General features: G+C 38.0%; 1 protein-coding gene across 1 annotated transcript; it reads right to left on the bottom strand.

Moving 5' to 3' along the window:
* Window positions 1-585: 585 nt before the first annotated feature.
* LOC140236923 (calcyphosin-like protein) lies at window positions 586-21,444 on the bottom strand. The gene is made up of 4 exons (XM_072316860.1): window positions 21,242-21,444; window positions 17,981-18,158; window positions 16,618-16,827; window positions 586-712 (listed from the first exon to the last, which is right to left on the bottom strand). Exons 1-4 carry the CDS (start codon window positions 21,379-21,381, stop codon window positions 611-613), a joined length of 630 nt encoding a protein of 209 aa, XP_072172961.1. The 5' UTR covers window positions 21,382-21,444; the 3' UTR covers window positions 586-610.
* Between the last annotated feature and the right edge of the window lie 4,399 nt (window positions 21,445-25,843).

Below are 25,843 nucleotides of genomic sequence, written 5' to 3'. Positions count from 1 at the left end.
TCATATTTTTTTCTTGTTTTAATTTAGAGCAAATTTTACGGCAGTAGCTTGTTCTTTGTCATTTCAACTACTGTAATCAGTGCACTGCTTCCACCAAGTCACTCATTAATTTACAAATACTGTATATCATACATGTTGTGACAAAATTACTACTTGCACACACAATTCTGAAACACATGTGCCACGACAATAAAGACAAGATCTGTGTCTACTATTAGAAAGTCTTATGCCTATACATCAAAACAAGATTTTTGAAGAAAACAATCCTATAAACACTGTCATATATTACATAATCAACAAATCTATTGGGTAATTTTGCATGATCTCAAATATTAGTAGCGAGCTTGATTCCCTTTGCAAGCACAGGTCACACAGCACATTTTGTTTTCTTCATATTGGAGTCAGTAGTCCATATTTTTTTCTCCACTGCAACCTCTTTGATTTCAAGACACTCCCTGATATTGTACAGTAGGAAAAAAAAAAATCTTTAAAAAAGTTACAAAAATCACCACTTGATGAAACTCCTCTCTCCTTTAAAGCATGAAGCAGAAGAATCTTATTGTAGCATATGCAAGTCACAGGGAGGAGAGAAGGGGATTGGGGAGTTAAATTATAACTTCCAGGCATTTGTCATCATCAAAATGAAGTAGGAATCCTTGTCAATTGAGGCACTCACACCGGCGTAGTAGTTCTGAAACTCTTCACTCGTAATCTGGAGGTTGGAAGGAATGACAGAGAGAGAGAAAAAAAAAAAATATGAAAATCAACAAGGGTTCTTCCAGTGGTATTATATACATGTATCTAGATACAAACAATTCATTTGCAAATGTTGAACTTTAGAACAACAGAGGTGAAACAGCATCATACGTACAGACTTGCACAGCTGCAGGTGCCCACAAAATATATCTAGCACATACACTGTACAACTATGTACATGTATTTCTTGCCATAGGAGAAGAAATATGACACAAATGCTCATTCTCTACAAGGAGGAATATTGAATCTGCTGTATACAACATTTAAGATCTAAACTTTCCATAGATCACCTCAATTTGAGCATAAGACTAGTGCTAACAAGCAATGGCCCATGATGTACTTGTATTGCTTGTCAGACAAACATGAGCACAAAACATAGTCTGTACCATTGTTATGTGAGGTAATGGTCTAGACACAAACTTTCAACCATAGTATAACTTCCAAGCTAAATGATTATTTTGTATTCTATTTACCTATTTGTAGTCTCAATTCAAGATGAAACTCCACAAAAATTAAAGGCCAATGGTTTTGAAGGAAGGACATTTAAAGTGTTTTATACAACCCTGTTTCAATAGTTTTAGTGTCTGTTGGTGGTGGTTTTAAGTTTTTTGTTTTAGTTTTTTATGGTTGGGGAAAAGGGAATATGCAAAGAAAACAGTGAGTTTATCTGAGACTATGAAATCTGAAAACGAACAATAAACTACATGTAGAAAAGCACTTGGAGAGTGCAGACCTCAGCCAAGCCTTTTGCACACTGCAACTCATTTCCGCCAAATTACACACACACTATGCTGAAAATCGCCCAATTTCCCAATAAAGAAACCTTTCGTTTACGTCACACAGCATGCTGCACTGTGCCTTGAGCAGAACACATGCTTTAGTGCATGTGTGCAAACCTTAAATGTGTCCCAAGTTCATTGACCCTACTTGCGATAAGACCCTAAAATCCTCCAAAAATCATATGCATAAAACTTCCTGGATCACTACCAAAATTGAATCATCTGTTCCTTGTGCCACTATCAACTTTTCCTTTAAGTTTCATCCAAATCTGTTCTCAACTTTTTGAGTTATTTGGCAAACAGACAAACAAGCAGACAAACAATCACTGATAAAAACATAACCTCCTTGGCGGAGGTAATTTAACAACAAAGAAAAAAACAGAATATAACACAAAACAGACAGCTAAAAGCAAATTATCACAAAATCCTGTACAACATTTTTTTCACGGGAGGATACCAGTGTGATGAATGGCTGTATGGCAAAAGAAATAAAATGAACATAAAAGCGATGAAAAAGCTATCAATCAAAAATGCAGGACATGTACTTGTACATAAACATGTGAAACTTGTGGCACACATCATATTAACATGTACTGACAGTAACAGAGCATGTCTCCTTTGAAATGACAGAAGAACAGTAAAATTACAATTCTTGACAGAGAATACAGTGTAATGACTTAAACTGAAAATTCCATGCATGCATGTACATTATATGGACCTACTTGTACAACACATCCCCAGAACGCAGATTGCATCACAGTACAAAGTATGTTCTGGTTCATTCTGTATACTGTATAAAAACCAAAAATTTTTGAGTGCAAGTAATTTTTCGTAAGGAGCCAGGATTCGCAAAATTGAAATGTGTGCAAAACTTCTTGTATACACTATATGCATTGAGTGCCAGTGGCAATTCACAGGGATTTTCATCAGCTCCAATTGGCAAAAATTTCATGCAGCAAATATTTTTGGTTTTACAGTATCAGCTCAGAGTATAAGAACCAGAAGAATCTTTAACTAAACCACTGCAACACACAACCCTTTGAAGATACACTTACATGTATGTGCAATGTATATTGCAGTGTACAGTTACTAAGTACAATGTTAGCAGTGTATCTTGAATAATATGTATAATTTCTTTACTATCCAAACAAAGAGATGCTTAAGTATCAACGCACATACAGCGAACTTCTATAATTAATCACCAAGGGAAGAATTTCCCGGACAATACTTCTGTTGCCATGGAAACAAAGAAAAAAATCCATGTACTCCGTGTTGCTTCTACATATATAATGATGGGTTGGAAAGATGTTGAGACCTGGTATTCACATGCTAGGCATGTTTTACATTTTGCATTCATCTTGAGTAAGTCCATCCATTTCTTGTCTGACATTTTGCAGTCATGAAGACTACACCAATTGAGCCCTCTCAGTCTCAGTGCATGTAAATGTGCCCTGAGAAAAGATATCTCAGTTCTTACAAAATGATCAGCCAGTATACCACTGGGCTATTGTAGCTCAGCCAAGCATGGCCACTTTTCATCACTGAATACATAACAAAAGGAAGACAAAAAGAATTCATATATATATATATATATATATATATATATATATATACATATATATAACATGCCTGATGATGCATTTTTATGTACATCTGAGTCCAGCAGGGTTAAAGAGATGAGCTCACAATGCACATTCCAGTGTTTTCCTACCCACCCCCTTCACTGTGCATTCCAGCTATTCATTTGCACCTGGGCAGTTCAGGCGGCTCTTGGCTAGGCGACTGAAAATCGTGATGAAAAGCACTCATGTTAATATCGCAGTAGTGATGGCAACGGGAAATGAACCATTCCATGGAACAGAGTTAGCATGCTGCCATTACTTCAGACCAAGCATGATGTTGAAAGCAATAATCAATTTCATGAACATTTTTTTTTCTCAATCTCTGAGGTATTCTGTGAAAAAAAAAAATCATCACTTCATTGTATTTCCATCATCCCTTGAAGGCAAATTCTCTGCCACAGGCAAAATCTATTTTAATGACTCACTTTGCTGCTTTAACATTCTGTATCATGGGGAAAAATTTAGTACTGATAGACTTAAAAAAGGATCTGTATGTTTTACTGATTCACAGTCTTGAAGAAAACCCTCAGAACTTTCTGTTACTAAACTTTTCAACATAAGAGTAGATATAGAAAATCAATAGCAACTTGTGTAAACACTAAAGTGTACAAGGTTTTGAATTGAGTTACAATTAAATGTTAAACAATGTATTTATACAAACCATATTGTTCCACAATTATATCCACATCAGTTAATAACATATTTGAACTACCTTTATTAGGATACAGAAATTTTGTTTCGGACTATTAAAAAATGATTTTTCCCTTTTGGTTGTTGAGAGAATTAGGCAAACAATATACAGCCCTGATATGATACAGACTTCATTTGAGTTTTTTTTTTTTTTTTTTTTTGCATGTTACCCAAAAAAAAATGCACTGTAGATTATAACCTGATAAAAACCTTATAAAATGATGACACATTTATGTTTCCAACACTGTATGTGGTTGTATTCATGGACAGTGCGGGGGGGGGGGGGGGGGGGGGGGGTGGGGGGGGTATCGCCTCCGCCTCCCCAACTTTATAAAAATAAAAATAACATCGGGTGATCGGGTGTGACATTTTGTTAAACTTTTTCTGCTCGTCTGTATGTGATTTGTGTGTGCTCAGTTCAGTTCACAAACTTGTGTAGAATGATAATCTGACACAGTCCTATAGTACACTACCAAGGGCAACCAAAGTTCAATGTTAGAAAGTAAAACATGTATACATTGTAGAGTATTACCTAAACTGACCCAGTCAGGAAAAAGGGAGTGATATTTGAGTAAGTAACTTACATACATTTGTTGTATGATACAAAGTATGAATTAAAAGGTATTGTTTACCATTGGGAGCAGTGATTTAAAAAAATATTCGAGTTATCACATTTGATGCATACTATGCTTAGGTCAGTTGTTTCATAAAACATCCTACCATATAAAAAAAAAATTTGCAATAAAATAATAAAATATAAGGAGATATCACTGTTTTCTTACTAAATCCTAACTGTGGATGGTTAAGTCTAAAAACAATTTTATTATACAATAAGTGTAACTAGTTTTCACCTTTACATTGTGTACTACACAATACTTAATATCGATCAAAACGATTAAAAATTTTACACTGGTACATGTAGTTTCTGTGATCCCTAACTTACATTTAGAACTATTTTGAAGTACTAGAGCTGGGTTTTTATTTCATCTGTAAATGGTAAATAATGCCTTCAAAGTGTCTAAAAAACAAACAACAAATATCAAAAAAGATACTATTGTTACGACCAAAATCACTCTGAGAATGATCGCACAAAAGAAACAATCAACTAATGTTCAGGCGGTTTATTAACAGTGATATTGTGGGTACAGACTCGTAATCGGTTTTCACATCAGTACAATAATGATCAATAGAAACAATTACAAATCGGTAGTGAAATCACTTACAGCCAAATTTGAAAGCAAGTAATCCTTTGACAGTGTCCAGATACGATGTTCGATGCACCGATGAATGATCCTTGACGCACCGATGAATGGTTCCTCCGACGTAACTCCAAAGGCACTGGTTGCAATAATCCACTTTATAAATCCAGGGTAAAGTCCATGATAAAGGTGTATATATCCACAGCAAAACGTGCAGGATCCAAACGTTATGACGACCACGTCCAGTTGATGCGTTGAATGATGATTCACTTTATAATGTCCAGCAAGGAATCCAGCCCGTCACAGCTTTGCCGTAATAATGTCCGTTGACACTAAAATATGGAGTCTATCTCCAATGTAGACAAATTAATTCTCTGCAGGCAAAATGTCTCCCAGGCCTTATCTCCATAAACACAGTTTGTATAGCAGGTCAGCAGGTAACACAGGACTGACTATAACAAGTCGCTTCAGAGCCAGAAGTGACGTAACTCTCAGAGCAGAGGTGTTGGGTACTCTGCCTACTGCAGAATTTCTCCAGCTTATATACTATCCATTCACCCCTTTCTAGTACATTCTGTAATTTTCTCCAACCTGGGGCCACATACCTGAACATACTAGTAAGTCCAAATTCCAGGAATCCTGGATGACTCACTGCCTAACTATGTGCATAAACATCATTGCCAAAATTAACTACCAATCACATTGGGTTACAAGGGCAGTGCCTCACTCAGCCAGCACTTCCTAGAATTTTCTGGAATGGGTTAAATCATTCTAGATTGAGTGAGCTATAATGTATTTCCTGTCACATGCATACATGTACTGTAGCTACATTGTATACCATGTAGAAAATTCTCCACTGATCTGGTCAGCCTGTATGTACTATATCTATATCATATAGAATGTTCTCCATTAATCTGGTCACCCTGTGTACATACACATTAAACAACCATGCATACAGCCATGTACATAACTACTTGTGTGTACATTTGTGACACTATAATGTAGTGTGGCAAGGAGAATTACTGTATATCCAACAGAAAATAAAACTTAGCATCTGTAAGTCCAATCTACTTTCAAGAAAATATATAATATTTGATATTTAAATGTACAATGTATTACATTATAAAAAAAATCATGGGGGAGAAAGAATTGTTAGATTAGCAACAAATACAGTCTTTTGACATCATGAAAGTTTTGATTCACAAAATCAATATGTGGGTTGCATTTCCTCACTAGCATCCTGTGCTGTGTAACTGCTTTACAATCTATAGTTCTAACCTCATCATGGAATTGATACAATCACATTCATGAGGTCACTGCAATGCTCACACACCAATTCACACATAATGAATGGTTGCCATGGTGACGAAGATTAGGCCTCATATTCACAATGTCTGTGACTCTGAATGAGTGCCGTCATCAGACAGGAAATGATGGCTCAGCTTTAAAGGAAACTTGAATGTCCACACATTGTATAGTATGTACTTAATGAAATTTGAACAAAAATTTAATAGTTTGCAAAAATCCCATGCAATGCATTACATCAATTCAAATGCATGTATAGTCACAGTTATTTGTACAATTGTATCATTATATTGTATAAACATTAAAATGCCTTATGTTACACCAAATGGCTGTATGCTGCAATGTAAAAAAAACTGAAAAATTATTTTGTGCTTGTCTTATTGCCATGTTCAGGGGCGGATCCAGGAATTCTGTAAAGGGGGGGGGGCGCAACTAATGTTTCTGGTGCCACTTCCGGGTTTCATTTCATTTTTTTCTTTTTATTTCTTTTGTTTTTAACGAAAAATAAAGGGGGCGTGAGCCGGCTGCACCCCCCTCTGGATCCACCACTGATGATTCAATGGGGTTAGGGAACATTTGTGTGTTCATGTTTGTGTACACACCACAAATTACTTTCCAAGAGAGTATCCTATCAATATTTTGACGGTACTCCCTGATTTAAACTGCACAAAGTATCTCTTTTGACCTATAGATGTACAAGTGTAAGTCCAATAATTTATGTCAAATTTTGTATCAATGGATATAACTTGTTTTATGAGAGGATTTTTTTATACATGTACATGCAGGTTAATTGCAACTTACAATATGAGGTGATCATCTCCAGTCTGCATGTAAACCTGAGAACTAACATGATCACTGTTACAGATGAACACATACCACACTCAGCTTCATAACTTTCTTATTTCAGGTCAAATCTAAAATAAAATCCCTCGCATTCTGAGTTTACAAGTTTATTGTATACCGTACTCTCTATACAGCTATTAAAAATTCAAACATGGTGTGGCATTGCAGCTTAATAAAAATCTACACAATACATAACAAAAAATAAAACAATAATGCCAGATTTAGCAGCTCGCAAAACATAATTACTGGTCAAAACTAACCATTCTTCAAAACCTATCCAAAGTGTGCAATCATACTTTTCAAAATACATTTTACCAGCACACTTTTGAAGTATCAATAATCACCACATTCCATAAAGATATAAATTTGACATTACCAAATACTTAGAAAATGAGAAGTGAGGAATTAAACAAACTATTTCCCTATTTTACTTAAATTCTAAATGCTCATTTTTTATTAAATGGTCATGGCATTTCCTAGTTGCTTCATGATATCTACCATTAAGTGGATGGCATGCAGTTCACACATGTGTAAGGTTCATGACACATTATAACAATATCTTCATGTTGTGTAAAGTGTCACACTCTTTATTTACGTTGCACATACAGAATGTTGACTATAAAGCCGAGAGGAAATTGTCTTTAGAATTAGTTCCAGATCCCTGTTCTGAAAGGAAAGCTGTGACTTTTAATCATGCAACTGTACGAATGAAAAATGCCTCTGGCAACACTTCGTGGTGGAGGCATAAAAACTGCCTTGATCTGTGCAGTCCATTTACAGGATTAAAAAGAATAGTGTACAAGTACTGTAAGCCAATGTTTGTGAACGTGGTTGTTGTTTAAAACCTGACACAAGACATGCATGATTTTGAATGTGTGGAACTGAGCAATACATCTTATGCTTCAGCTTGGACTCTAAACAAGATAAGCCATGGACACATGTTTGCAGTTATGTCAGAAATTCATATAAGAATGTGCCGTGTATCAGAGAGGAATTCATTTACCATGGGGACCAGAGCTAGTAGTTGGGGCTGCCTGGGCAAACCAGCCCAAGCAGTATGCAGACAAGAGACCGCTTTTACTGTTAAGCAGGATTTTACCTCATCAAAGAGGCTCTGAAACCCGCCTTCAGTATGAACAGGGTACTAGTCTATCAGAACTACACCTGGAGAGAGCATCTATATGCTTTGACAAGTGTCTGTAAATTAGTGAAATACCGTACATTGACAGTATTTCTCACGAATGCTTGATGCCCGACAGCAATCGTGATCACAGCAACATATTCAACAGACTGACTTGACAAATAATGTTCCCAATAATGATTTTGTATACTGTAGCCATCGTCACAGTCACAAAGGAATAGATACATGTATGTGCAGAAAATATGACTTTTTCATGCAAGGCACAGAAGCAATGACAAACCATATACATCGCGACAAAACAAATATCAGTTCTGAAGTGAATAAAGCCACTGTCAAATGCTTGAAGATTCTGGCGGGTAGGCATTTTTGGTGGCATATAATCTTGAACTTTTGAACACTAAAAGAGAGAGGATTGAAGGATCAATCTAACAATACAATTAAGATACATAGCTCAGTTCTGATACTTTTATAAACTTAAAGGTAATTCTTTGATAAAGATTGTTATGCTACTGGAAAGAGTGCATCATCAGGTGTGCACACATACAATATGGTGGGCATGCAATGTGTGTCTGTTGAGGCATTGTGATGGTGTTTGTGTCAATTGCATTGGTCCCAGTGAGAGCTAAATGAGTGAAAACATTGCTGTGGAGTAATAAGTGTCTGTTGTATTTAATAAAGGACGGTTTTGCAGCACGTGCGTGGACAGAGGTGCTTGTCAAAGATAAAATCTCACGGGGCCAAGATGACGGTGGCAAAGCAAGAAGAGGAGACAGGGCGTGGCAGCGGTGGTATCCATGCCCTAGATCTTCCATGCATTTTTCATCATGAGGATAAAGTAGCTGTCAGAGTCGAAAGAGGCACTGACACTAGAATAGTAGTTCATGAATTCATCCAAGGTCACCTGACGATGGTTGAGGAGGACAATAAAACGGCACGGCAAATTGAGGAAAAGGTTAACATTGTAAATGTCATGGAAATAAAATGGACACTAATTGGACAGTATGCTTCACAATTCCACACCCCTCCTACAGTACCCCCTGGATTTTAATCTTAGCAGCACATGTTACAATTGCATGTAACAGTGGCGGATCAAGGGGAGAGTGCATCGGACGCACACCCCCCTTTATTTTTTCTTTAAAAAAAAAAAAATGGGGTGTGCGTGCCCCTATGTAACAATTACTGCAATTTTGACAAAACAGTAGAACCATATCACTCTCCTGTCCTCCCAAAATTCTCTCTTAAATTTTTTCAGTTTCCCATGCACTCCATTTTCACTTCTTCGGGGGCAGCAAAAGTTAGAAAGAAAGAGTGCCTCAAGAGTGAAATTGATTGTCAAGAAAGGTGTGATATTTGGCATTCAATATTTTTTCATTACAGTACAACTTATGTCACATGCCTCCTCATGCAAACAATGGACATGTGTCAACAAAGACAAACAGTGATATGATAGTGATGTCCCTATTATAGCTGTATGTACATGTTGTATGTGTCTGGAAAAAAACAAAACTTTTTTTGTCATAACTTTGATAAATGTCAGATTTTACTGATTTTTTTCTATAAATCTACACATTTAGCTTTGGTTTCTCTTTATTCAAACCTGTGTTAAATACTCACCTTTTTGATAATTTTGTTAATTACATGTGAATAGAGAAATATTTGACAGATTTTGTTTCCATTTGCACACACATAGAGACTATCACTGGTATTATGCGTTCTAAGAACTGACTATTATCATTATTATTATTTCATTCACAGACCTATACATGTAGATATTTGATATTTCTATAAGGGGTGATGAATGACAGACTACAGTTACCATCAATTTATTTTTTTTTTCCCTGTGAATGCTCAATGTCAAGTGCATTTAAGCTAACTGTTTGTGAACATTACAAACTTTGTCAATTTAAGACATATCGTTCTTGGTACACAAAATGTGGCGTTTATACAGTGTATAAATGCAATGGAATGTTGTGGCAGACAATGGAAATAAAAAGTTGTACTACTCTGTCGACATATGATATCTCTCAGGATTACATGATTCATTTGAATACTGCCAACCACTTCACTTCTATTTCACATTCAATGCAATATATGTTTTCTCAAATTTGACTTGACAATTACTTTTTACTGATTCTTTGAGGGTACAACCACTATTCAGACTACTTTTCAAAAGTGTTACATGATTTAATATCAATTTGCATCCATCTTGATCCTGGTTGAGGTTCATCACTAAATATAGGATACACTCATCACAATTTGAGTCTTGGCTTGAATGTGCTGCCCTTTGTGCGCATCACACGAACAAAGCCTGGATGTCATCAATTGCATGGGCTACACAGTATGTACTTCAAAATAAATGATAATAGTATAACATAAACTAGAAATGTCGCTATGGCGACTGATGCCTCCGCTATAAATGCAAGATTCTCCCACAAGGTGTATAGTACAATGTCTTCACAATGTGTGAAGACAGTTTCACATAACTGGCAAAATCAAAATGACAGGTTTGTCAGAAATATCTTGAATATCTTGAAAAGAGTGTAATTTCAGTATAAAATAGATTTTTTTTTTTGCATTTTAACCTGGCCTTGACCCTTAACCTTTGACCTTCTGGCAGGAAATTTCCAAGAGAATCTCCATTAGGATTTACATATGTACATATTAAGTTTTAAAAATAATAATGCAAGCATTGCTATACTAGTATATGAGGGAAATAGTAAAATTTTGATGAGTTGACCTTGACCTTTGACCACTGACTATTGACCCATGACCCCTAAATTCCTTAGATAATCCCTGCCAGTCAGTACATGCGTATGTACCAAGTTCCATGAAGATACATTGAACCATTTGTGAGAAAAGTGAAATTGTAACATTTTCACCTAATCTTTGACCTTTTGACCTTTGACCTTATGACATGAAACTCTCTCTGGAGAATCTTTATGCAGTAGTACATGTCTACACTAAGTTTCAAGAAAATACCTTCGGGCATTGCATGGATATGGGGGAAATAGCAACATTTTTAGCATTTGACCTTGACCTTTGACCTCTTGCCAATGTCACTAAAATCTACTCAACTAATTGCCCCATCATACATCATCCTTGGACCAAGTTTGGTGAAAGCTGCTTCATCCAGTTTTGAGTTATCACGTAAACAGATAAATTTTAGGATTTGACCTTGATATTTGACCTTTGACCTCTGTCTGATTTCACTAAAAAACTAAACAAATAATTGTCCCACCATACATCATCCTTGGACAAAGTTTGGTGAAATTTGCTTGATCCAGTCTTGAGTTATCGCGTAAACAGATACAATTTCATGATTTGACCTTGACCTTTGACCTTTGGCCTTTGGCCGATTTCACCAAAAATCTAATTAAGTTATTGTCCCATCATACTTTATACTTGAACCAAGTTTGGTAAAATTCCAGTCAATATTACTCAAGTTATCGCGTAAACAAATGCGGACGGACGTAAGGACAGACGGACAATCCGAAAACATAATGCCTCCGGCAACATTTCGTGGTGGAGGCATAAAAATAGCAATACACAACGAGAGTGACTTCACTGCACCTCACAGTCCACCAGGATGTACAAATTGTACCTATTTACCACACTACATTTTCTGTATCTGCCATCAAAGGTCGACCTAAACTTTTCGGGTGCACGAACTTTGATCTCTGGCTTTTGACTTAAATGACCACTTACAAATTCAGTGTCCTACACGTTTGTACATGCAAATAATTGTGGATTTACAAATTTTGTACATAATATGTATCATGTGTAGATTGTATTCCTATCCCATCAACTGTCTTCATCACCACTAGACATTCCTGGCTGGAGTAATCGCTGGAATATCAACCTTTTTTTTTTTTACTTCTTTTGCAAAAGTGTAGCGACCTTGGACGTTTGCCCACTCACTGCTACAGTTGTACCATTTCATAAGCTTTCCTGTTTATTTCTACCAATCCTGCTGATTTATTACCACTGTATATTCCCTAATTACAAAATGAAGTTTCCAGCTGAAAATTCTTAATTTCTACTCAGAGTTCAGTGACCTCTGACCAATATGGCCTTTGGAAATTTCACCAAAATATCTTCCCAGTACCTCTATTTACAGGTACCTCACTTACACTTTACCATGGCTGAGCAAGGTAATTTTTTATCAGGAAATTCCTTTGCTGTTTTTTTTTTTTTTTTTTTTTTTTTTACATTGCAATAAACATGGTATTTAATAGCGGAACAAGCAAAGAGGGAATCAGGAAACATACAGTACCAAGTACAGCTGCAATGTTTCCAACACCCCTGTTTGCTTATCACTTTTAATAATGCACTTGTCAATTGAAGTCCCGGCTCCTGGGTACCCGGGGATGGCCACGACTTGCATCCCACTTGCAATTTTGGGATGTTACACCACCCGGCCAAGTCCCGGCCAAGTCCCGGCCAAGTCTCCGACAGGTCGGGCAAAGTTTTCACGGAAATCCCCCGCTAAGTCCCCGGCAGCCGGGCAAAATTGAAGTTGAAATCCCCGGCCAATTCCCCGACAGTCCGGGCAATATTTGTGCAGAAATCCCCGGCCAAGTCCCCGACAAGCTGGGCGTATTTGCATAGAAATCCCCGGCCAAGTCCCGACCCTCAAGGCCCGGTCACACTGCCCAAAATTTGCGTAAGTTTGCATGAATCACGCAAAAAATTTGGTTGTGCATGCTTGTCCGTTGAGAATTTTCACTGATTTACGCGATGAAAATCATCAATAAATTGCGCATGAACTACGGAAATATCACCCAAAAAAATCACTAAACCACGCACTTTCAACGCATAGGCACGCAAAGGCCCCAAATAGGGCAAATTCGTGGTTGTGCGCGACGACTGAGGTCCACGGAAAATCACGCATAATCTGCACTTTATTGCAATGAATTGCGTATGAATCGCGCATGATTCGCACATGGATGTGATAGCGGCAACATTTTCGCAAATGATCACTGATATTCCACGCACACGCACATTTCGTGCGTTTTTCACGTATGCTTGAACAGCGTAGTTTTTCACGCATATTTCGCGCGTTTTTCGTGTAAGAACAACGCAAGCTACGCAAAAATTACGTTAAAAAGTGCAATACTGCATAAACTTTTACGCGAAGCCGAGTTTTGAGGACCTGTCACACTGCCCAAAAGTCGCGTAAACTCATGAATCACGTAAGAAATTCGAGCCTTATTTACGCGATACATGCGCGATTTGCGCATTTCATGAGTTTGTCTACAACCTGGAACCTTCGTAGTTGTCAGCCGATGTGCGCCGGATCGGCGCTTTACGCAATTCCGGTTTCGCATAAAAGTTTACGCATTATTGCGCTGTATTTTACGTAATTTTTGCGTAGTTTGCGTGGTTCTTACACGAACAATGCGCGAAATATGCATGAAATATCAGCGATTGTTCGCGAAAATGTTGCCCCTATCGCGTTCACCAACGACTCTCCACTGACTATTGACATGAATACTAATGACGCATGTTTCGCGCTTGTAACACCTACGTACTGTATCACTGAAAATCACTGAAAAAAAAATACTGGAGTAGGCCTATGTATCTCTAACAGAACACGCAAATAAGCGCATATGTATAACTTACGAAATATCTGATCGATGAATCACTAATGTATCATTAACAACTCACGTATGATTGGCGCTATATTTTTGCGTGATCTTTCTGTATAGTTCTTGCGCAATTCATCGGTGATTTTTTCATTGCGTAAATCAGCGAAAATGATCAAATTCTCGACAAGCACGCAAAACCAAATTTCTTACGTGATTTATGCGATTACGCAACTTTTGGGCGGACAATACGATCGAAGGTTCCACGTCAGAAAATTCATGAAATGCACAAATCGCGCATGTTTCACGCAAGGCTCTATTTTCTTACGTGATTCATGCGTTTACGCGACTTTTGAGCAATTTTACCGAGTCCTCAATAGCGGGGAATTGCTTGTCAAGTGAAATAATTTATGGTCACATTACCGTACTGGAAATGGTACAAGTCATGGTCAACTCTCAAACAAAATCTGGCTCAATCTCGACCAAAATTACCGCCCCAAATCCCTGCCATTTGGTTGGAGCGAATTTCCCCCGACAAGCCCCGGTTTATTCCCCACCCACCGGGGCAAAATAAGTGAATCTCCCCCGACAAAGCCCGGTCCATTCCCGACCCACCGGGGCAAAATAATTGAATTTCCCCCGACAACACCCCGGTACATCCCCGGCCCACCGGGGCAAATTCAGTGAATTTCCCCTTATACAAAGCCCGGTCTATTCCCGACCCACCCGGGCGAAAAAAATGCTGAAATCCCCGCCCAATTTGGTTGCAAGTCCCGGCCATCCCCGGGTACCCATGGGCCGGGACTACAATTGACAAGTGCATAATGGCTGTACAATCTTTATTCTATTGAGATGTGGCACATTGTCACCTGAAACATCATGTGTGTATTCATAGTAATTTTGTGGACACCATGAGCAGCTTTCCCTATACAGTTCGACCTCGATCATCCGGCCTCCTTTTATCCGGAAACCTCTATTATCCGGACGCGTTCACGCAGTGAAGGACTTTTTTTTTCATCCAAAAATTGAGAAAAAACAGTGACTTTCAGCGATCTATTTCACTAATTTCATAAGATGTGCATGATAGGTTTCTCAATATCTAATGAGGTAAAAAATGTATGATTTTCACATAAAGATATACTTTATTTTTGTGAAGAAGGGACTACAATTTTGCGCAGGCTAGCATAGATTACACCACCATTGCGGGGCACGCTACCTGCCTAGCTGCCAGTGCACTGGGGCAGCAGCTTGGACGGCAGCTATTATACATTAACATTGTGTCTCCCATATCCGGCCAATTCGCTCCGGATGAGCGCCGGTCCCGACATGGCCGGATAATGGTAGATTCTCAAGAGAAATCTTAGCTTTTCTATAAACTGTGCTTTCTGGTGGAATCATTAATTGGCTTCGAGGTTTCACAAACAAACATGAATGTAATCACTCTTTGATAATGTTCAATGGAAAGTGGTATGAGAAGTTATGAGTGACTCAAGGTCACAAGTAATACTAATACTAGAGTCAGCCAGACAAAACAAAATTCTATTTTGGTTACTTGAGCTCGATGTCTCAGAGTCACATTCTTCACAAATAGTGAAGATAAATGGCACCTCAATCACAACATACAGCTCATCAACAACATGCTCAATTCTTTATGAAGCTGTCTACTCTCCTAAAAGTCCAACTTCCACAGTCCACACATTTAAGACTAACATGTATGGCTTTCAAATGGAAGAGCACTGGAAAATAGTGGCTAGCTTTATTCAATATAGTGAAAATGAAGGCAAGTTTTAGCCAGAACAGGATGTTTTGTGACATACAGTGTATCATTCCAAAACTGAGGAAGAAAGGAAAGGTCTGCTATACAGACAAACTTCTAGACTGCATCAATACAAGATGGAATGAACAGGCTGCAAAGAAAACCTTCATAACAGAAGAAGAAAAAAATGTGGACCATTAGCTTGGGATGGAAAAGACTGGACTGAATGTTGCAATTGCTACAAGAAAAAAGAAAAGCAAAGAAAAGAAGTCTTTGAAGCCATTCCAACAAGTGAAAGCAGTAGACCAAGGTTTCTGAAAGAGTAACCACTGGTTTGCTACAGGGCTCCACTATGAATACATGATACTGTCAGTCTATAATGCATTCACTTTATCAGTGTCTCTGTAATGAAATCATATTCACATTTTTCTCTCTGATAGTATGAAAGATATAATTTGGCATCATTTTTATCATTAAAAAGAATACACTAGTTACGCGCTGTTTGCAAAAAGGCATTACTAATATTTGAAAGCTAAACGATAAAGTAAGCAGCCTTACATTGGTTTCTAAGGATCATTATGAAATGACAAATATGCACTGCCATATAGATTTAATGTCTGTGTCCCAAAACATGGTTCATATGGCTCAGTCCCACACTTTCAGATTAGTGGTGGATTTGAATAAAAACACCAATGCGTATGGAGACAAGATTAAATCAGCTCAAAGGCACACGTATCTAAAACCCTACCACAAATTCTTGATAACTTTTTTCTCAACTCTTTACACTGAAACCCATTATGTTCATTTATTTGAATCCTTAGTATTACAACTATTGAATTTCAACCTAAAAGCTACCTGTGGGTAACATGCATTCTGGGATGTACACAATGTACAATGTAAGTTTTCAGCAAATACAACAACACACAAACAATTCTTCCCACCTTGCCATCTTTGTCGTCGGGTGTGTCAAATGTATCCAGGAATAATCTGAAGATCTGATCTTCCGTCATCTCACCACTCTTGAACTTTGGATGACTTTTGACATTGTATACTCCGCGGAGGTCATCCACGGTCACCTCATTATCTCCCGTCTTGTCTAGCTTACGAAAGGCCTTGTGGATGATATCTTTCCTTGCTTTTGACATTGGAGGCTTTAAAATGGACAAAAACAGACAAACAAACAAAAGTTAGTATAACAAAGAGATTATGGTTCTCCATCCCCAATATAAGTGAAATATAATATTCATGATGTTTCTTTCAACTGTCATCTTTAATGTTTGTGCATATTTTAATCATATACATCAATGAAAGCTTTTTTTTTTTTTTTACCAATAATCACACCACATGATTGTATGATACTGAAATCAAGCAGTCAAATACTACAGGTGTACGTGTTCAATGAAGCATCCTGAAGGCTAATTAATTGAAGGGTATCAAGACAATATGACAGTAATGAGTATATGATAACAATAACCATAGCATGGAATGATACACTCTTATACAATTATAAATACACTTACTGAATTCATGTTCAAGTCTAACAATAACATTAACACAACACGCAGACACACACACACACACACACACACACAACAGACTAATACTGAGACACCTGAAACTAAAGATAAAATGAAAAAAAAAAAATACTGTCTTCTAAGTGCAATCAGACCTGTCTTTTACAGTAACCACCTGCCTATGGCAGCCACCTGTCGTATATTACCACAAAAAACAATTCCCTCTGAGAGGAAAAGTATGTTAAAGAACCTGTCTATGACAGCCATCTGTCTATAATGGCCACTTTTTTGTCTCCCTTGAGTGGCCACTATAGACAGGTTTGACTGTACTGGGCTATGGTATACAGTACTTTGAATAGCACACACTGCATAGAAAGATCTACTTCATGGGATTATAAGTGCCTCTCGACATTAAATTTGTTAACTGGCATAGTTACAGGATTAAAGTAAAACTAGATACAGGCACCAGTAATTGATTGTTTGTTCAACTATGTACTGTACTCCACTATTGTTGACATCTTCTTGAAAATTGAGTTGAGTTTCCCTTAGACAAAAGAATCAAGGCAAGATGTAAGTTTAAGGCTTATCTACAACTGTAACATTACTTAGGTGAAAAATGTTTTAGTGTCACTAGGAGCACCAAAGACAAGCTACACTACTTTTTATGTCCAAAAACTATTTTAGTCGAACTTAATACATGGCTACAACCTATTTCCCTTTAGAAACTCAAATTTGTTGAACTATTTGCATGGTTGATACTTCTAGCAAGTTCAATTCAAAGTTTACTTACCCGTAATTTGATGAGGAATTCATCAAAGTCAATGGTCCCACTCCCATCACTATCAAAGATTTCAAAGATCTTTTTCACTTCCTTCTTTTCAAGATTTACTCCATAGTCTCTCATGCCCTTTGAGAATTCTGCAAAGTCCAGTGACCTGTTGCCATCATCATCCATAATCCTGAAAACCCTACAAGAAAATGTCAGAGGTTAAAACATATTAAAGCCTGGACACCTGCAGCAGAAAAAAAAAAAAAATTAATCAATGATTAACTTGACACTGTAAAAGTGGTTTCTTTCGCAGTGGTTTTATTTTTCGCCCTTTTCGCACTTTGAGGTTGACCCGCGAATTTAACATCACGCGAAAATGTTTTAAAAAGTCGCGCAAAATTAACCACGCAAGGAAATGTTTTGAACTCGCCGCTTGCTACAAAGCTATTGCGCACATGCACACACAAAGATTCCGCGCATTGAGTGTATTGATGGTCAACACACATACAGCAAGCATGTTATAAAGTACTCGAGAGACAGGATTTCAGGTAAGCCTACACTTAGTTTTAATTTCTATTTAACAAATAAAAGAATAATTGGATTATAGTTTGGGCTTTCATGTGCAAAATAAAACAGTTTTTGCTGACTGTGAATTCACAGCCGAATTCACAGCTGAATTTCACAGAGCTGAATTTTGCCGACCGCGAATTTAAACACACGCGAAAAAGTCGGCACCGATGGAAACCGCGAAAGTATCTGTATGCGAAAGAAACCACTTTTACAGTAAATTTATTATATTATAGATCAATATCAGAATACTACTTCACTACAAATGTAGTGCATTTTTCACAATTTTTTTTTTTGCAATATGACATAAGACTGACAGATGTACACAAAATTAAATGGACAAACTGCAAGGCATACTGTTGTTGACAACATCAAGATAAACATGTAGAGAAGTACAACAATGTCGATATTTATCTACAAAGACCCCATTTCCTTTACAGTAAAAAAAATGAGGCCGGGCCGAGGCCAGTCTCTATTTTACTGTGAACACTTAAAAGGCCAAATGCGACCTTAAAATAGATGCGTATTTGGTCAACCTCTGGAGGTGGGCAAGTCCAAGCTATTTGATCACACAAGACTGAAAATTCAAAATGGGTCAATCTACCTAAACTTGGTATCATTTGAAAGCTAAGAAGTTAGAATACATGAATTTTAAAAAGAAAAAGTCAAAATCTTTCCGCATGACCAGCAATAAATTAATGAATCTGCATAAATTAAAATTTATAGTAACGCGTGGGACATTCAAAAATTCTGCATTTTAAAATGTATCTTTTAATTTTTACAAGTTTTTATGAAAATAAGTATGGTGACCTTAAGTCTGACTAACAAGTTATCATGACTGTGATTTTCAGTTTCTCAACTGATTAAATATGCAAATGAGGGATGGGCCAAAATTAGCATGTCCCACGCGTTACTTTTTTTAGGTCATTATTTCTCATTTGCATAAAATTTAATGATTTGATTGACCTGAAACTTTCAAAAGACCAAATTCACAATGGACCTAATCATATCCAAGAGATAAAAAGTTAGTCTGATAAATCTCATACTTGCAATTTTCAATTAGATTTAGTAACGCGTGGGACATTTTAGTAACGCGTGGGACGATTTGTGTACAAGTCAATGGAAGTGTACTAAATTTTAGTCTTCTATGGGAAATGTGTACATTATTGAGGGATTTTTTGTAATTTTCTGAATTCTGACTTGAAATTTGGTAAAAAGTTCCACTTTGGATAAATAATTCACAAAAGATCATTACATGCTATTTTCAAGGTCACATTCAAAGTCAAATGTCAAAAAATAAAGGATAACACAGGCATTTCATATTTTTTTAAATATCTATTGTTCTGGTGGGTCTAAATCATTTGAATATGCAAGAATTTATTAGAAATACAGTGTACATCTGTTTAGATAATAAATAACCCATATTAAAGTTTCTCTGAGCAAATGTGCAATTCACATCACAATATTCATAGTGACAAAAATGTCCCACGCGTTACTTGTCCCACGCGTTACTATACCTATGTTTCTATAATTGACCTTGAGAGAAAACAGTTTCATGATTTTTTCTGAAATGTTTTGTTTCAGGTACAGTTATTGTTGTAGAAAAAGATGTTTGTAATGATTTCATAGTATATCAAGTATTTTCACAATAATTGAGATAAAAGTAAAAAAAGAAAAAAAAAGACAATTTTTGTGGTCCCACGCGTTACTGGAGAATAAATTTGCATAAATTAAATACTGAATGCCTGATTCTCATTATTTCTATTGTTTTGAATGAAGATACCTACTAGCTATCAAAAGCAACCCAACATATGAAATTTCAATCTTAACAGTGCAATATAGGGCTAAATCTTCTTGTGATGTCCCACGCGTTACTGGTGCAAAATAGCTTGGACTTGCCCAGGTACGGTAGTCTCGTTCCCGTCTTTTCTCACTGTAAACACAAGCTGGGCCAAATGCATTTAAATTTGTGATTCCGGAAGTGCAATATGATCCAAGGTTGCATCGAAAGCCAAAGAATGAAAGGGAGGGAGGGATATGAACTCATAGAAAAAAAAAAAAAAAATGTCTTTTCCAGACGAAATTTACATTGATGGGATTAATGTGGAATTTTAACAAGTGAACATTTTGTACAACTACAAGGTAAGAAACAAACTGTGTATACAACCACACGCATGTGGACGTGTGTGTACATGTTGCACACACGGGGGGCTTTGCGTGGCGGGGAACACGAAGGTTAATCTAGAAGGTAGGCTCATCGCGTGTTGAAGTGGACACACACAGCGTGTTCCCCGCTACACAATGGAGCTTCTCTGTGTGTGTGGGTGGTATGTACACACGCGTCCACGAGTGTGGCTGTATCCAGCGACTGCATGGCAAAGACACACGCGTGTGGTTGTATACATTGCCAATTAGATAAAGTAAGCATTTTGCTGGTAAAATACGAAACTTATACATAGAGGTGCAAAAATATGTGTTTCTTTCACAACATACACAGCTAGAGATAGCATTCTTTTGACTCAAGGAGCTCCCACAGTATACTAACTGTGAGTGTGTACAAGGAGCCCCCCGGGTTAAGAAAGTTCTAACGGTTTTTATAGATCTACACTACACAGCCTAGCTACAGGTTACAGAGTACAGTGCACTGCCACTGTGCAGTGACTTGACTGGATGTCTAATAAATTTTGCTCAAACGTTACTCCAGTCAATACCAACCTTCCCAGACCAAGTATTCCGCTAGACCCCCTCGATAAACACTGTAGACGCAATTTTTCTATAGGGTCCACATTTGGGTTGTTAAGCGCCTTCTCAGCTTTCTGTTTCATTTCCCTGTCGTGTCTAGCCGTTGCAGCCATCTTGATAGAGAGAGTGGTCAACAATAAATGGTCAGAGCGGCCAGCGGGGTTTAAACACCACTGCAGCTTTCCAAAACTCTGCAGCTCTGACTGTGCTCTATCCTCTGCTGATCCTGCGAACTGTGTGATCAAGCTCAGGTACAAGTTCTCTTGCCTAGCTTCCTTCCTCTGGTAAATGTGTTCACAGACTTTGCAAAATTACTGAACGAATAGCCGACTCAATGACAGTGTGTTGTCTACAGTCTGAAGTCGAAGTCCTACACACCAAAGAGAATGCGTGGGCCTGTAGTGTTAGTAGTGTTACTAATTCCAACGCGACGGCGTCCACGTTCGTTGAATCAAACTAGATCTACCAAGACAATTTCGAGGGGATCAGTTCCTTGATGGCAAAGTTTTCCGCAGAAACAGTTGCATGTCAACGGGGAATGTTCAAGCAACTAAGCTCACCTGCTCGTCTGTCTTTAGTACAGTTTGTACGCAAACAAGCTGGAATCATAAAATGTATTTCTCCGTTAAATGCGCTGGTTTGTTGTACTTGTCGCTTTAGCAATTGGTCAGGAATGTTGTGCACGGCGGCGCGGCGGCGCTAGCGCCTATCTTCGCACCGCGTACCGAAATCGCACGTTGGATTGGTACACACTGCGCGCCCGTCGCGGGTCTGTTGTTAGGTTCGCTATGGAAATGGATGCTGGTGATGGGAAACCATACGAGGGGCTGGCCGAGCGAGGTGGGGGGGAACTCATCTTTCCGCTGTACGAGAATCCTATATTTAACGTTAGATGGCGCTATTAGGGAGCGACCACCCACCAAAGGGAGCGACCCTGGATCGACCCAATATATGCTCTTCTGGAGCGACCGGTGTCGTATATACTGGTATAATTATAAAAACAGTAATGATAGTAAAGCATTAAAACTATCATAAAACAGCAGACGGCCGGTTTGCGCGATTTAGGGGGTACTCGTAAATCTGATGGGCGGTTTCGGGCGATTCAGTTACTAAGTAGTGGGATAAAGAGCATCTTCACAGCCCTGCTTGGGTATAATGGCTCTTGGCTTATACAAAACAAAACAAATCAATGATAAATGACTTTTTAGCACGTCCCCTCCATTTCATGCAACTTTAATTCTAATTCAATTGCACAAAACCATGTGAAAGTGATGCCCAGTATTGTTAATTTCTGAGTATTTTTCTTCGTTTTATACATTGCATTGATATTGTGTTAATATGTGTAGGCCTATGTAATGTTTTGTATTGTTGGAAATGAAATGAAATAGATAATTCAATAAAATGAAACTATGATTGATTTCCGATATGTTTCGTACATAGGCCTTAACTTCATCCAATAGAAAGTGACATTATGACCGATGAGTACGCTTGCGTTGGATGACTAATTTATATAACCAAAATTAGTTTGAAGTTCTAAAGACTATTCTATCAATTTGAATTCTTGATTATGATTAACAATTATATTGTTATTAAATTTAAACTCATTTTCGGACCTTTTGATTTCAATATATCACCACGAGCAGTGCATCATGGAACGTCATTATCTGAACACTGAACTAGAATGTTGAATGATATACTTCATTGCTTAACTTGAAGAAAGGGAGTAACCATTAAAAAAAAAAAAAAAAAAAGTATATGCCCTGCACAAGACCTAATGATGATAATGATATTAATGCATGTATGCTGGAAATCGATGGACAGTTTTAAGGCCATGCGATCAAAATTAACAGAGATTAAAGCGTGGATGAGTGGTGTGCATTTCTTTTGGGTCAACGATATACGATTTTCAAAGTAAGGAGCTACTAACATTAGCTGACAAAGGCGGTGAGTTGGCTCAGTCGCTAGCGCGTCTGATCACGATCCTATTTATAAGGGCCCGGGTTCGAACCCGAGTCTGGACTGAGCAATGTACGTGTGTAAACCTTATACCGTCCCCTCTAGAAAGAGGCAAAACGCTCTGTCCCTCGGATAGGACATAAAATGGAGGTCCCGTGTATGAGAGAGTAACAACTCATGCACGTAAAAGATCCCGCTTTCATCGCAAAGAGCAGGGTGTTTACCCGGTAAAGTGGTCCCATCTCATAAAATCACATCCAACTGGACCTCATGGACCCCGTCTTATAAAGACTTGTGTGGAGTGGTTGATTCAAATCAATCGCAACTTAATGATTGAATGCAAATCCAGCTTATAAAAAAAAAAAAGTTATGATTGAAATTAAGACAGAGAACTGCAATTAATCAATCCCAGGTTGCGATTGATTGCAGCTTTCAAGAGATTTGTGATTGATTGATTTCTGTCACAAGTTTTAAAAGACAGGGCCCTGCTTAAACGTATAGCTGAATATGGGCTATCCAGCCATCTTCTCAGATGGAAATGAACACGAAACAAACAAACGAACAAACAAATTGAAGAGAAAATAAGAAATAAAAACAAAACAACAAAAATCAATCCATCTTCCACCTGGTATCCACTTCTTTGCGAAGGAATTGGTTAAACCGAAAATGAAATAAAGGTTCGTTATTCCGGATATCGCTAATCCGAAGATGAAATAGGTTTGCTATTTCGAAGCCGAAAATGATGTTAGCATGGGCGTCACCCCCCTTCAGACCAAAAAAGAAAAAAAAGAATCACCACTTCAGTCTGCGAGTGACCTCAACGCCGAATGCTAATTTTTTTTTTTTTTTTTACTTTTTTATTTTGCACCAGGGACAACAAAATCGTGGACAAAAACAATTTTCACCCTGGGCCCTGTCAGCATTGATTTTATACATATCTACGAGTATTCTACAGTGTTTACTATTATTATCGACCGTACTGTACATCCGCATAGTACGGAGCACGTACACGTTTGCATGTACATGTGCTACTTACAAGTATGTAGGGTCTATAAAATTATGTACAGCACGTTACTTCTGACCAATCCATATTGATAATGGGAGCCCAAGTGCGAGCCTTAGCCTCATTAAAAAAAAAAAGAAAAAGAAAAAAAAAGAAAAGAAAAAAAAAGAAATGGAAGGGCAAGTATCATTTTGCCCATCCCCCCTAATTCCCGAAACGAGAAGAATTTTCTGTTGTTGTTGTTGTTGTTTTTACCAGAAAAAAAGTTTACCCCCATAAAAACATTGCAAGGGCAAGCATATACTATAATTTTGCCCCCCCCCCCCCCATAATTGATATTTAGTGAGATGAGATGATTTCTTGTTTTTGGGTTTTTTTTTTGACAGAAAAAAAGGTTGCCTCCATAAAAATGTTCGATGGGCAAGCGCACCATCTTCCCCACCCCACATAATCATATTCCCGAGATGAAAAGATTTTCTTGTTTTTATTTTTTTTTTATAGAAATCTGTCCAATTATTTCACCCAAGTGCATGTGCACTAGATGGCAGGTTGCTGAATTTCAATTCTAAACAAGCAAAGTCTCGTGTGGGAGGGGGATACCTCTTCCCACACCTCCCCGTTTGGTCTATTCCGTGCATGGGCGTAAATCCCGGGGGATGGGGGGATATATCCCCCCCCCTGAAATGGAGGAGGGGGGGATGGCCTGTACAATCATCCCCCCCCCCCCTGAATTTTGAGGGAAAAAATGGAGGAAGCAGAAATGTGATTGTAACAATTTTGACATAATTATTGCATGACGTTTGTACGCCGGCCTTCAGACAGGTAACATAGCTGAACAGTATTCTATCTTGTAGGAAAATGTATACATAATTTTCTCAAGCGCTCGCTCGCTTCGCTCGCTCGCGAAGAAAGTAACATCGACATACAGTCACTGTAAGGTATGGCTCAGACGTTGACAACGTCAAATAGTATAGGCCTACATGTAAACATGCTTTGACGCGAGTAACTGGGGACCATCTGCAAAATATGTACGAGAACAAACAAACAAACAATAACAAAAACTATATCGTCATAATTGAACCCCCTCCATTTCCTGAATCATTCCTGAGAAACGACAGTGACTGATTACTCAGTCAGGATACATCTATGGGCATTCCCAGGGAAGATCAGGGGCGTTAAATCTATCTGGGGGGGGGGGGGGGGCAAAGGGGCATTTGCCCCGCCCATTTGGAAGTGTTTAGGCAGACAAATCATTTATCCCCCAAGCAATTCCCGAGATGAGGACAAATCTCGAACTTTCTTAATGGAAAATTGTCCAAATATCCCCAGACTATGCACCAGATCGTTAATTGTATTGCAATCATACACGAAGCATGCAAAAGCTCCGCTTACAGGATCCCTTTCGATAAACTTTGTACACTTTTGACATTGACGTATATAATATCCCTAATTAATCAAAGAGTGTGCAGCAGATCTTTCACTTAACAAAAGCACCCTCATATGCAGAGGCGTCGATCGGGGGGGGGGGGGGATGTTCTCCCATAAAAGTGGGACAAAGAAAAGTGAAAAATATAGCTACAATCGGCAGTTTTTGGAGTGTAAAATATCAAAATTTT

This window comes from Diadema setosum, chromosome 13, assembly GCF_964275005.1.
Source record: "Diadema setosum chromosome 13, eeDiaSeto1, whole genome shotgun sequence".
Lineage (NCBI taxonomy): Eukaryota > Metazoa > Echinodermata > Echinoidea > Diadematoida > Diadematidae > Diadema > Diadema setosum.
The sequence above is the reverse complement of the archived record's forward strand: the minus strand, read 5'-3'. Positions and strand labels throughout refer to the sequence as shown.

What these genes read in the sequence shown, in the direction of transcription:
- LOC140236923 (XM_072316860.1), bottom strand. Translation starts at nt 21,381, where the DNA reads ATGGCTGCAACGGCTAGACACGACAGGGAAATGAAACAGAAAGCTGAG. An exon ending in GGAATACTTGGTCTGGGAAG is followed by an intron (nt 18,159 to 21,241) that starts GTTGGTATTGAC and finishes ATTTTCTTGTAG; the next exon opens with GGTTTTCAGGATTATGGATG. An exon ending in AATTCCTCATCAAATTACGG is followed by an intron (nt 16,828 to 17,980) that starts GTAAGTAAACTT and finishes TCCATTTTAAAG; the next exon opens with CCTCCAATGTCAAAAGCAAG.